This window comes from Lagenorhynchus albirostris, chromosome 2 (genome assembly GCF_949774975.1).
Source record: "Lagenorhynchus albirostris chromosome 2, mLagAlb1.1, whole genome shotgun sequence".
Lineage (NCBI taxonomy): Eukaryota > Metazoa > Chordata > Mammalia > Artiodactyla > Delphinidae > Lagenorhynchus > Lagenorhynchus albirostris.
Window position 1 is genome coordinate 111,229,643 of NC_083096.1, and position 14,787 is coordinate 111,244,429.

The 14,787-nt window shown below is 36.0% G+C and overlaps 1 protein-coding gene across 1 annotated transcript in view; it reads left to right on the forward strand.

The window, feature by feature from the left end:
- The first annotated feature begins 120 nt into the window (after positions 1 to 120).
- The window catches only part of ZNHIT6 (zinc finger HIT-type containing 6), a 58,629-nt gene continuing 43,962 nt past the window's right edge, over positions 121 to 14,787 (forward strand). The window contains exons 1-5 of the mRNA XM_060139636.1: positions 121 to 942; positions 2,090 to 2,155; positions 2,243 to 2,349; positions 2,435 to 2,520; positions 10,480 to 10,583. Coding sequence (XP_059995619.1) covers positions 272 to 942; positions 2,090 to 2,155; positions 2,243 to 2,349; positions 2,435 to 2,520; positions 10,480 to 10,583 — 1,034 coding nt within the window. The 5' untranslated portion in view covers positions 121 to 271. The remainder of the gene's footprint in view (positions 943 to 2,089; positions 2,156 to 2,242; positions 2,350 to 2,434; positions 2,521 to 10,479; positions 10,584 to 14,787) is intronic.

Sequence of the window (14,787 nt, forward strand, 5' to 3'; positions counted from 1 at the left end):
GACAGTGGGCGTAGCCTCACGCGGATCCCGTAGGATCTGTGCCGGACTGCAGCAAGCCGTAAAGAGCTCCACGAGTCGTGAAGCGGCAATGTGCGGAAGCGTTGCTTTACGACTGTTTGGACAGACGCGCCGGGTCGGCGTTTTCTGCTTGCTGCTTCTCTGATCCACACGTGGGCCGCTGTCGGTGTTGTAGCCAGAAATTCATTCCTATTGGCGTGGACCAGCCATATTGGAGGACAGAGTGGCAACGGAGGTCAAGGATCTTGAGCTGATGGATTTTGCTGCTAAAAATGAGGAGACGTCGGGAGGAGGTCTCCAGAGTGGAGCTGAAGGGGCGCGGCTAAGTCTCGAGTCAGATGGAGAGAGAGCCAGGGGCACAGTAGGGACCGAGGAGGCCGGCAGTGGAGAGGCGGGGAACGGACCGACCGGAATGGGGAAGACAGGGGAAGGGGAAGAAGGCAATGGACCAAGGGCAGAGGAGATGCGAGTGGACCTAGCAGTTGTGAAGCAGGAAGTAATGGACTGGTCAGAAATGGAAGAAGGTATGCGGAATGACCAGTGGGTAAAGCAGGAGGTGGAGGATGGGCCTGAGGTGAAAGAGGAAAAACCAGGCACGTTGGAGGTGAAGCAGGAGACGGATAGTAGTTTGATGCTAAAAGAAGAGAAGGTGGAAGAACCAGAGCTAAAGGAAGAGAAAGTGAAGGTGAAGGAAGAAGTGATGGACTGGCTAGAAGTGAAGGAAGAGAAGAAAGATAGCTTGAAGATTAAAGGGGAGGAGATGTTTCTTGATCAGAACGTAAAGAAGGAGGAAATAATGGATGAAGTGTGTGTAAAAGAAGAGAAGTATTTCCCTAAAGAAGAAGTGATGGATGATACAAAGGTGAAAGAAGAGCTTCAGATAAATCCCCCAGTGGGCTCCAAGCGGAAACTGGCCATGTCAAGGTAGGGCAAGGAGAATTCCATTGGGGGAATAAAGCTGTGGAATTCTCTGTTGTCTAGACTGAAAGAAATTACACTACCAGAAGGGTGTGGAATAATGATAAATAAGTGCCAGTTTGGGTCACTGGAGCCTGAATGATGGGGGGGAGGGCGATTGGGAAGGGAGGGTTTTGTCAGATGACAATAAATTCAGTGAAAATATGTGAGGTTGGTACTAGTGTCCAGTGGCCAAGTTAGGAAGTGAAAATTCTTGGGGCCAGAAAGCCCTTGTACCAGAATCTGGCTTGACTTAATATGCTCTTGGCTCAGTATTCTTTTGAGAGAGGATAGGTGTGAGGAAAAGTCTAATAAAACCAACAAGGATAAAGTGGAGTAAGTTAAAATTAGACAAAATACACTTGAACTCACCCAACTGTCTAGTTTCTCTATGGGTACTATGAATATTTATTGCTTTTGATTTAATTTCCTTATAGTGTGATAATGAGGCAGCATAGGAAATAAGAGTAGTCAGTTTCTTGGGATTATCACTGTCTCGAACACATTAAAACAGAAGTAGCTGTAGTTTGATTGTCAGTATCCCAAGATCCTAAAAGAACAGTTGAAGACAGATGCTGGATAATAGCATTTCTAGATTATTTTGACGCCCATTCTAGGTTGGGTGAGGAGTTGAGAAAGAAAGATGTAACTGCTACTCTCTAAATTTGCCTGGGTCTTATATCTTTTTCTGGTGTGTCTGCCTTTGAGATAAATAAACATAGCTCATGGATTGGACTTCTGGGTATGTGCACACACACAATTGTTAACAGTGTCAATAGTTAAAAGTTAAAATATCGAATGATCTCATTCTCAGATTATAGTAGGAAAGGAAGTCAAAGTGAGATGATTTTTTTTAATTCAATACGTGTTTTCTTGAATTACATATCATTAACAACATTGTAAATGTAGTTGTCATTTCCTAGAGGAGAATTTTCTAATGATGTTTGACAGCTATCAAGTATTTCATAAGAGTTACTTGCATCTGCTTTATTCACTATGATTACATGTCTGTAAATTGATTGTGATGAGTAATTGACTCAGCATTAAAAGTTTATAAATAAACATGTAAAATTAATATTTGGTAACTTATCAAGTTTCATGTGGGCTTTTGTAGATGTGAAACTTGTGGTACAGAAGAAGCAAAGTACAGATGTCCACGTTGTATGCGCTATTCCTGCAGGTATGTATGTCATTTCCTACCCTGTTATCTCTGCCTGTATCCTTTTTACCTCAAAGTGTAAAAGTACCTCCTCTTTTGTCTCTTCAGTTTGCCCTGTGTAAAGAAACACAAAGCAGAACTGACATGTAATGGAGTTCGAGATAAAACTGCATATGTTTCAATGCAACAGTTTTCTGAAATGAATCTCCTAAGTGGTAAGCCATCTTCTGCATAGCCGATTGATGCTTCCTGGCCATTGGCATATATCATTTGTTTATTTTTCTATTTCGATATTTGTAGATTATCGATTTTTGGAAGATGTGGCAAGAACAGCAGACCATATTTCTAGAGATGCTTTCTTAAAAAGACCAATAAGCAATAAACATGTAAGTATTTCTTCTACTCCCTTCCAGTTAGAATTTCTTCTAATGAATTAGATTCTTTTTTTTTTTCACTTATCAAATATATTAAGTTACTAGGGATACAGCAGTGACCAAAACAAAGTCCTTCTCCTCATGGAGCTTGTATTGTAGCAGGAGAGACAGGAGATGAGTAGAGGAACAAATATAATTTCAGGTAACGTTAAGTGCATCTGGAAGATAGGACACAGGAAATTAAAGAAAATGAAAATGGTGTTTGTTTGCTGGGGGAGGAGGGTGTTATAAGGGAACTATTTTCCATACAGTAGTCAGGAAAGGCTTCTCTGAAAGATGACATTTAAGCAGCAGTCTGAATGATGAGAAAGAGGCAGTCATGTGAAGGTTTGGAAAAAGACTTTCCAGGTAGAGACAAAAGCAAAAGTAAAGAATGAGTCAGGGGCTTCCCTGGTGGCGCAGTGGTTGGGAGTCCGCCTGCCGATGCAGGGGACACGGGTTCGTGCCCCGGTCCTGGAGGATCCCACGTGCCGTGGAGCGGCTGGGCCCGTGAGCCATGGCCGCTGGGCCTGCGGGTCCAGAGCCTGTGCTCCGCGACGGGAGAGGCCACAGCAGTGAGAGGCCTGCGTACCACAAAAAAAGAAAAAAGGGATGAAGTTAGGGTGTTTGAGGAGTTAAAAGAGGGGCAAGGTGACAAGAGTAGTTGAGTGAGGAGCATGTAGAATGTGAAACTAGTGAGGGCTAGTAGAAACTAGTGAGGGCTCCTAATGTATTCGAAGTAAAAATGGAAGCCATGGGTGGACATTGAGCCTGTTTGCTTTTTGAAAGATCACTCTTGCTGCTGTCTGGAAAGTGGACTTGAGTAGGCAAGAGTGGAAGATTGGAAGCTGAGAGACCAGTTATAAGGCTGTTGCTGTGGTTCTAGTCAGAGAGGATGCTGTTAGAATTATTGGGAAGTGATTACACTTCCCAATTCCTTCAAAATTCCCAATTGAATTTTGAAGGAAGTGCTAACAGGACTTGTTGTTTTAATATACTTAATTTTCATACTTTTCATACTTTCATCCCTTTTTCATTCCTTATGCACTATACAAAATTAAAAACTTACATATTTGAAGTATTTTGCAACTGCTATTGTTCTAAAATAATATTATTAAATCACATCATGGAATTATGTTCATTTTTCAATACCATTTTGGTATTGGAGTTGCAGAATTTTAGTACCTTTTAAACAGTTTATTTTATTGGTGTTTTTGGTACAGACATGACATTACCCACATCTGAAAGAAAAATTACCATGCACCAAGTCTTTTTTTCCCTCAAGCTTAATTAGACATAATTAAATTCTACTTAAAAGATAAATTACTTTCTAAAATTTTTTTTGTGAAATATGACATGCATATAAAAAAGCATAAAATAGAAATACACCTTTTTTTTTTTTGGTTATGTTGGATCTTCATTGCTGCACATGGGCTTTCTCTAGTTGCGGCGAGCAGGGGCTAATCTTCATTGCGGTGCATGGGCTTCTCATTGTGGTGGCATCTCTTGTTGCGGAGCACAGGCTCTAGGCGCATGGGCTTCGGTAGTTGTGGTGCACGGGCTCAGTAGTTGTGGCTCACGGGCTTTAGAGAGCAAGTTCAGTAGTTGTGGCACACAGGCTTAATTGCTCCGCAGCATGTGGGATCTTCCCAGACCAGGGCTCAAACCTGTGTCCCCTGCATTGGCAGGTGGATTCTTAACCACTGCGCCACCAGGGAGGTCCAGAAATACACAATTTAATGAATAATTATGCAGTAAACATCCATGTAACTACCACCTAGGTCTAAAATTAGAACATTACCAGCTTCTCAAAAGTTCCTGCCACCAGCGTATGCCCTTTCCTGAACCATTCTTATTTCTGGATTTTCTGTAATAAATGGACTCTGGGTTTTCTAAATTTTAGAAACAGTGAACACTTCTGTTTAGGAATTGTGGTTTGCTTATACATATGTTTTTCTGGGGTTTATACCTAGAAGCTGAATTGCTTTGTTGTGGCGTATGCATACCTTCAATTTGACTATACGTTACCAAAACATTTTCCAAAGTGGTGATACCAGTTTATACTCACAGTAGTGTTTAAGTGTACCTGTTGTCGCATCCTCTCCAATACTTGACTTGGTCAGAGTTTCTGAGTTTTTGTCAATTTGATGGCTGTGTTATTTTATTATGATTTTTAATTTGTAGTCTGATTCTTAAAGAGATTGAGCACCTTTCAAATATTTTATTGGCCAATTGGATATTCTTCTTTGTGGTATGCCTGTTAAGTCTTTTGTTCATCTTTTCATTCGTCAGTTGTTTTTTCTTACTGGTTTGTAGTAATTCTTTGTATTTTTAGATGCTAGTTGTTAGTTGGTTGTATGTGTTGTAAATTCCTTCTTTCATTCTGTGGCTTGTCTTTTTACTCTCTTTAGTGTTTTATGGTAAACAGATGTTCCTAATTTTCATGTAGTAAAAATTGTTGTATGTTTTCTTTATAGTTAATAGTTTTATGAGTTTATAAAGAAATCCTTCCCTACCTTGTTATGAAGCTATTCTCCTGTAACTTTTCTAAAAGCTTTACAGTGTTGCATCTCCCACTTATGTCTGTAAACATGGAATTGATTTTTGTCTAGCATATCAAGTGGAGGTCCTATGTAATTTTCCATATGGATAATCTACTTTTTCTAGCATCGTTTATTGAAAAAATTCATCCTTTCCCTACTGCTCTGCAGGACCATCTTTGTCATATATCAAACATCCATATATGCTTGGGTCAGTTTCTGGCCTGTCTGTTCATTCTGGTGGTCCTCTTATCTATCCACACCAATGCTCAATACTCTAAACTATTGTAGTCTTTTACTGAAACTCACTGAAAAAGTAAGTCCTCCCACTTCATTCATTTTTTAGAATATAGCCATTTTTCTAGAATATTTTCTGGAGTATTTTCTAAAATATGGCTGTGGCTTTTTGTAATTTTATACAAATATGAAAAATCAGCCTATTGATTGTACAGTCCTACCTTCCCCACCTGGGAATTTTGATTGGGGTTGCATTTATTTTGTAGAGTTACTTGAGTGATTGGATTTTACAGCATTGAATGTTTAAATCCTTGACTGTTGTATCTCTGCATTTATTTGGTTCTTTAACATCTCTATAACTTTCTCAGTGAAGGTCTTGCATATTTCTTATTAGATTTATTCTTGGGCACTTTATTTTTTCATACTATTTTAAGTAGTGTTTTCTTTTTAATGTTTTATTATCTCTTTGCTGGTATTTAGGAATGAGATATTTTTGTTGTCTATTTTATAGTAGTAACCATATTAAAGTCTGTCCCAATACCTTATCTATAGATTCTTTGAGATTTTCTCTATAAACAGTTCACCACAATTTGTTTCTATCCTTCTGTCCTTGTTCTTTTATCTCTTTTTCTTGCCTTATTTGGTATAGCTAGGACTTCCAAGAATGTCAAATAGTGCTGATGATAGTAGATATTTATGTTGTAAGTAGAAGTGCATCCCTAGGTTTGATGATTTGCTGAAAGGATTCACAGGATGCAACATACAGTTGTACTCATGGCTAAAATTTATTACAGTGAAAGGATACAGAGCAAAATTAGCAAAAGGAAAAAGTATATGGGGCAAAGTCTGTAGGAATCCAGCCACAAGCTTCCCAAAGTCCTCTTCTATTGGAGTCACATCGTACGCAGTTAATTCCTCGGGCAGTGGGTTATGATAATTAATGTTTGAAGTTATTGTCTACCAGGGAAACTCACTGCCCAAGGTTTTTATTGGGGGCTGATCGCAGAAACACCCTCGCCCTAGCACTTGCCAAATTCCATACTCCCAGAAGGGAAGCAGATAAAACCACATTTTCGTGCAATTTCAGCACAGTGAACCACTCTTATCATTTTAGGAAAAGTTTTATGTCAGTGTTGGGTCCATTTACCAGTCAGTCAAGTTCCCAGACACCAGCCAAGAGCCAATCTTGCCAACAGAACTTTCTAAGGATAACAGTGTCGGGCCTGGTATATTAACTGTTCTATACATCTTTGTTTCATAACTCCTGATCATAGAGGGAAAAGTTTCAAGATTTCACCATGATGTTTGCTTTTAAATTTTTTGTAGATACAGTTTGATATTTAGATTAAAGAAGTTCTGTTCCTAGTTTACTAACAGATGTTAACATGAATGGTGGTTATATTTTATCAAATGCTTTTTCTGTATTTGATTATTTCTTCTTTTAATATATAATATTCTAGTATGAATAATAATCCTTTAATCAATTTTCTATTGTAAGTTAAACTTGCATGGTATATTATTATCATACCCTGCTTTTTATACTTTGCAGAATTCAGTTGTATTATGTATATGTACACATTATCCATTCATTCATTTTTGCATTTCTGTCCATGAGTGAAATGACTTCTGATTTTCCTTTTTGGTATTCTTAGGTTTCTATATCATTGTGATTTTAGTTTCATAAAATTATTTGGGAATGCTCCCATTTTGGTCCTGGATACATTAACTAACATTGGGATTATTTCTTCCATGGAAGTTTGGTAAAATTTATTAATGGGCTTCTGAAGTTTATTCTTTACTGTTTATTGGACTATTTAGGTTTTCTCTGTCTTCTTGAGTCATTGTTGGTAGACTACATTTTTCTAAGAATTTTTCCATTTTACCTAAATTTTCAAATGCATTGGCATAAAGTTCTTCATATTTTCTTTTACATGTCTGTAGAAGTTGTATTATCATTTGTGATAATCCTTATTTGTGTCCTCTTCTTTTCTAGATCAGTTGCTATTGTGAATTCCTTTTCTATTTTGTTAATGTGTCCTCTTGACTTTTGTTATATCCTTTTATATTTTTAGCTTAATTGCATTGTGGTCAGAGAACATATTTTTTTCTGAGTTCATTCTTTTAAAATATGTTAAGACTTGTGTTTATGGCCCAGCATGTGGTCAGATTTTGTAATCTCTGTTTGCTTGGGAAAGAAAAATTATTCTGCATTTGCTAAATCTGGTATTCTAAATATATTCCTTTTAGGTCAGATTTGTTAATTATGTTGTTCAAATTATTTATAGTGCTACTGGGTTTTTTTTGTTTTTTGTCTGTTTTTCTATCAGTTACTGAGAGAGGTGTGTTAACATTTCCCAATAGATAAAATCAAAAGGATTTGTATGTTTCTCCTTGTGGTTCAGTTAGCTTTGCTTCATATGCTTTAAGGCTAAATTATTAGATGCATACTTCAGGAAATTCTTGGTGTATTTAACCTCTGGCATTATGATGTGACCCTTTTTGTCTCAAGCTTTTTGTGTACTTTATCTGGTATTGAACTATTTCAGTCCTTTGGTTGGTATTTGCATGGTGTATTTTGTCCCTTACTTTTACTTTAGGCCTTTTTGTATCTTTATGTTCTGGGTGTACCTTTTCAAAGTACCATATAATTGGGTTCCAGTTTTTCTCCATTCTGACAGTCTGGAACTTTTAACTGAATCATCAAATTCATTTACTTTTTAATAAAATTACCTATATATTTGACTTTAAATGTGTCACCTTACTTGTGCTATTTCTCCACTTGTTTTGTTCTTTTTCTTATTGTCTTTTGGACTAATTGAGTAATTTCTTATCATTTGAATTTTTCTTTTATCAGTTTAGAACTTATACATCCTTTTTCTATCCTTTCATTGGTTAGGCTAGACATTGCATGCATACTTCATTTATCAGTATCTAAAGTTAATCAGTACCTTAAGCCAGTACTTAAACAATGCAATGACCTTAGAACTGGAGTTGGCATACTTCTTCTGTAAAGAGTCAGATAGTAAACCTTTTTTTCAAACCTTATGGTTTCTGTCACAACTACTCAACTCTGCCACTGTAGCAAAAAAGCAGCCATGAATAATACATAAGCAAATGCACAGGGCTGTATTCCAACAAAATTTGTTTATAAAAATAGGCAGCAGGGCTTCCCTGGTGGCGCAGTGGTTGAGAGTCCGCCTGCCGATGCAGGGGACACGGGTTCGTGTCCCGGTCCGGGAAGATCCCACATGCCGCGGAGCGGCTGGGCCCGTGAGCCATGGCCACTGAGCCTGCGCGTCCGGAGCCTGTGCTCTGCCATGGGAGAGGCCACAATAGTGAGAGGCCCGCGTAACGCAAATAAATAAAAAAAATTTTTTAAAAATTAAAAAATAAATAAATAAATAAATAAAAAATAGGCAGCAGGCAGGATTTGGCAGGATTTTGGCCTTAGAACACTTAAATTCCATTTAACGCTCTACTGACTTTTCGTATTGTTTTCAGGTATTTAAATTGTCTTTTTTGTTTCAATCTCCATACAATAATTACTGTTTTATCCAGTCAGTGTTTGTTTTGGTTTATCTTCATATTTCCCACTTTCTTTGCTCTTTATTTTTTCTGCCATCATCTTAGACTTTCTGTCTGAGAGATCACTTTCTACCTCAAGTAGATCTTTTAGAATGTCCTTTAGAGAGAGTTTGCTGGTTGCCACCTCTTAGATTACTCTATTGGCATTTAAATCACTCTTAAATGATTTTTGTCTATAGAATTCTGGGTTCAGAATTACTCTTCCATTGTCTATGGCTTCCATTTTTATTGTTGTAAAGTCATTTGTCATTTTTAACTGCCTTTGAAATATTTTTTCTCTGAATGCATTCTTTTTATTGTTGGTCTTCTGCATTTTTTACTATACTGTGAAAATGCACCTTTCTTTTTATTTATCTTACTTGAGAATTATTAGATTTATTGAATCAGTGGAGTGTCTTTCATCAATTATAGGAAATTATCAGCTCATTTCTATTAAAATATTACTTGTGCTTTATTCATTCTCTCTTCTTCTAAAACTACCATTAAATGTGGCTTAGGCCTTCTCCCTATATCACACTTACCCCTTAACCTCTCCTGATTTTGTCATCTTTTTTATCTCTAATGCAAAATTTTAGTTTGGCTTATTTAAATATCTGCTGAGTCACTTTTTATAGTTTCTCTTCACTGCACATATTTTCAGGCTTTCTTTTATTCCTTTAAATTTTGCAGAGCAGTTCTGTAATCTGTGTATGATTTTTTTAGTGTCTGAATATATAGGGAGCTCTCTCAGCTACATCTTTTTTCTCTTTTGGTTCCAGTACACTGAGCCTTGTTTTCTTATATTGTTTATACTTTTTTGTTTTTTGTTGAGTACTGCTTTTTTTTTTCCTTTAAATATTATTTGTGGGAATTTTTTGAAAGTTAGAAGAAACAGGCCTTCCTTTATTCTACCAGGTACCTAAGAACATTGCAGATCTGGACTATCGTAAACCAAGTTGAAGGTTTAAGACTGTGTTAACCAAACAAGCAAGGCAAATCATTTCATGGGCTAGCATGGGCTCAACCAACCTACATGATCCATGGAGAACACATGTCAGAGCTAGAATTCTCATATCCCATTTTGTACATCCTACATCAGTGGCTACTTTAAGTTAAGCCTTGTACTAGGCAGTGCCATAGTTCCTCCCTGAATGAAGCTACCTGACTAGTAATAGAAACAGGCATATATATATATATATAGCTAACTATGGTATGAAACCATCAGTAAAAAAAGAAAGAACTGTATAGGTAATCCCTGTGATTGCTAAAACCTGTATTTTTTAAATCCCCATAAAATTCTTCTTTTGGCTTATAGAGTATATGGTTAAAATCACAGGCTCTGGAATTAGACAGACCTGGATTTGAATGTAGGCTTTACGTCTCAGAAATAGCTGAAATAGCAGAAATGGGAGTAATAATAGTACCTGCCTCATAGTATTGTGAGGATTAAATGAGACATTGCTGTTTAGGGCAGTTTGTGAAACATAAGTACTCAATAAATCTTAACTATTATGTTTTGAACATTGTTTTACGTGCTTTTGGAATTTAAGGCATTTTAATATTAATTTGCCTATTTGTTTCTGGTTGTTAGATGTACTTTATGAAAAATCGTGCTCGAAAGCAAGCTATTAACTTAAAACTTCTACCCAATGGATTCACCAAAAGGAAAGAAAATTCAACATTTTTTGATAAGAAGTAAGTGTCTGACTTCTTTCTTAGTATATCAGATGTTCTGATTTGATTAGGAACATCTTTTAAGGTTTGGTTTACTATAGAACATTGCTACTCAAAGTGTGGTCTGTGAGGTGTTTGTTATTGGTACAGGACAAGATGACTGCACAAATTGGAAATAAACATTTAGGAACTTATGCTAATTTTATGTCATGTGACTTTAATAACAGTTTGGGTTTGCTGTGTGTGTGTATGTGTGTGTGTGTGTGTGGTGAGAGATGGAGAGAGAGAGAAGAGAGTGTGTGTACATGTCTGTCCTTCTCTCTGAGACCTAAGATACCGTGAAAGTATTTCAGAAGCTTCAAGTAGAAAGCAATAAGTCAAAGCAGAATTCCTGCATATTTTTAACCAGAGCAGCTTGGCTTTTATAATCCTTTTACTTTGGGATTCCAAATAGAATTTCATTTGAGAGCCAGTGATGGAGAAGAAGGGGAACTTGGACAACATTTAGTCTGTAGTGAATCTGTGAATACAGATAATACATTAGAGATGAATTTCCTGCTCTCTGAAAGTACTGGTTCAAAAAGGCCCCAGTAGTACAGAAAAGAACAGGATCCCAAAGTACTATAAGTAGCCCACTAAATTATTGGATAATACCTTTCAAAAGTCAACATTCTGGATTTAGAGTCAAAAAACCTGAGTGAGTCCTCCCCGCTTCAGCCTCTTAGTAACTGTGAGGCCTTGAGCAAATTACTTCTTTTCTCCGGGCTCCATCGGCATAATGGTGGGGGTTGTACTAGGTAAACTGTAAGGTTCCCTCACAATTTTACTACATAAATTGAAGAGACAGAATGATCAGAATTATTCTAATAAACCTTCCATCTTTTCAGAAGATATTATATTATTAGAGAATGGTGTTATCCACTTATTTTATATGTTTCAAGACAAATATTTGTAAAGGTGGTTTTCCCTTTTTTTGGTTGGTTTCTAGGAGTAAAGTAATACTTTGCATTTATCAAATATGAGATGATTCTTTTGTGTATTTTGAAACTGACATATTTAGAAATAGACATAATTTGTTTGAAATTTAAGATAACTGGTTTGTGCCGTCTGAAATATAAAATGTATTTCTGTTTTATGAAAGAAACCATTCAGAATGGTTTTACTACTGCTAATATAGCCTCAAAATTTTAATTTTGGGGTCTTTAGACACATGAATGTATGTGGGAAGTTTTTTCCAAGAATACTACATTCGGTGTATTTTCTGGGCTCAGAACACAAATTTATACTGTTATTTTGGAACACCTCAGATCTCTGAAATGGCAAATTGGACTCTTCTTGCATTATGCCTTTTACTCATGAATTTACAATGATTTGGGCTTGATTTTCTTATATTTTTAGTGTCTTCCCATGCGGAGCTTAGCAACATAGTACACAGTAGACTTTAGAGTCAATTTCTTAGCTGCTTTCACATCTGTAAAATGGAGCTAATGATAGCTGCTGTGTAGTTGTGACCTTAGTGTATTAATTTACCTAGACACTAACTGGAGTGTAGGAAGGAATCAGCGTATAGTAGCAATTGTAAAAGTAATACATCCTCATCATAAAAAAAATTAAAGGAAAAATAGCACCTTTAATTCCACTACGCAGAGACAACCACTGATAATATTTTATGTTTTCTTCTAATCATGTGTCCTTTTTTCAATTAATAAAGTAAAACATAATATTAAATACTTATATAAAAGTATAAAAAGTTACATGACTCTCCTCAAGTTAAACATTATTCATCTATGTGAATAAAGGCACACACTTTTTTCTACAGCTAGCTTTTTTCTATTTAACAATATATTATGGACATCTTACTTGTTAATGCAAATCTACCTCACTTTGTTTAAGTAGTATATTTCAACTATGACTATATCCTAATTTATTTATTCCTATATTCATGAACATTTTTAGCTAATTTCTAGATTTTAATTATTACAAATAATGCTGTTATAAACATCCTTGAATAAATTGTTTTGTGTGCTTATGTGACTTTTTCTGTATGATCAATTCCTAGAAAGTAGAATTACTGGGTCAGAGACTACATGCATTTATACTTTTGAAGGAAACTCCAAATTGTCCTCCCCAAAAAAGTACCACTTTGTACCTTCCACAAAAATGTATGAGTGCCTATTTTAGTTATACTGCACTTTAATTAAATATTATTAGACTTTTTTGCATATCTGATTAGAGATTGAACAGTTGAATTTTTTCATTTAATGTGCCTGCTTATGTCTCATCTTGATCTGTTGCATGCATTGTAAATGTTTTCACCAGTCTTTTTACCCTTAAGTTTGTCTTCCAGTCATTTTTGATGCATTTTAAAGAGTTGTAAAAAAATTCTATAAAACATAGAGACAGTAAAATGGAGTGGTTAAGAGCACAAACTGGAGCTAGGCTTCCTGGGTTCAGATTTCTAACCAGCTGCTTCCTAGCCATGTGATGTTAAGCTAAGCCACCTAACTTTTTGTGCTTCAGTTTCCTCATCTATAAAGTAGGGCTAGTAATAATAAACTAGGGATAAGCCAGTTTTCATTTCCATTTGTAGTAAATGAGAATACCTGTTTAAACATCTCACTAGCGCTGAGTTGTCTCTTTTTTAAAAAAATTTTGTTCCTATTTTGGAAAGTGGAAATGATATTTTGTTTTAATTTGATTTTATTTAATTGCTACTTAGATATGGAATATTTGGCCACATGTTTCAGAATAATATCTTAAAATTCAAGAGTGAAGTTTGACTTAATCCAATCTGTGGTAGTAAGATGATCTTTCATTCTTATAACTATTTCGGTGAAATAAATAATTCAAAATAATTTGGTGAAATAAATAATTGAAATCTATGGAACCGAATTTTTCTATTTGTTCTTTGTTAAATTGCCCATTATTATTTATAAATGGAAAATGCCACGAACTGAATTTAAAATGTCTGTGTTTGGATGTTTGATGAATAGTAAAGCATTAAGGTGAATTCCCTGTTAGTTGATAGCCATACTTAGAATATTCTGCTTAGTTGGTTGATAGTCAGCTTGGAAATCTCTTTAGTGTGTTCCTATATTTTGTTCATTCTTGTTCAGCATTTTCATCAGTGATTTAGATCATGATTTCTTATCTTGGCACTGTGATGTTTTGAGCCACAGAGTTCTTTGTCGTGAGTGGCTGGCGTGTGTATTATAGGATGTTTAGCAGCATCCCTGGCTTCTACTGACTAGATTTTGGTAACACACACACACACACACACACACACACACACACACACACACACACACACACACACACACACACACACACACATCCCCTGGGATGGGGGCAGTGGGGAGAGGCAAAATTTAAGAGCCACTGATTTAGATGAATACGGAAGACATACTTATTGAACTTGATGTTTGGCAAGATCAGGATTGCAGAAAATTTTGATAGCTAAAAGGTGATATATAAGTAGCAAGATAAATATATATGGTCCTGTACTTAACTCTTAGGGGGGAAAAGTGAAGAAAGGCATTTAGAAGTACCTTTTTTGTGATATCTGTGTTTTCTCAGACATTCATGTGAAAACGATAAAAATTTTAGATGATCGTAGTGTTATTTGCTGGAAGGAGGGAAGAAGAGGATGCTACATCTTATCAAAGAATTATTTTTACCTCCCACATCGCCAGTATTTGTTTTTAAGAGACTTGTTTTCAATGCTTTTTTAAATCAAAAGTGGTTAAGGTTTTGACTGAGATAAACCTGAATTTGAATATTGCCTCTACATATGGTTCACGTTAGGTGACCTCAGGCAAGAGCGAATTTACTGGGTTGTTGAGGGGGGTAAATGAAATAATACCTAAATTAATACCTGGCACTTGGTAGATAATGTGCAATGATAATAAACGATCTGCATTCTCTTACTGGAAATCTTTGAGGATATGTTATGTTTACTATATTATATTCATCCCTAGTAGGTCTGGGGCAGCATTATATAATCAAACAATACTATTTCTGCAGTGAAACCTACAGATGTTTACATTTTAATGGGAAAATAATGACTGTAAATGAGCTCAGTCAGGTTTCTGCTGCTGGAGGAGTTATGAAAATTTTTCAGTTTCAGAGATTCAGGATTTGGAATTGTTCTTATGCAATCTTGGTCCTGTACTAAGATAATTACTCCCTAGGTATTAAATTATTCCTTTGTTTGTTTAAGCAGCTT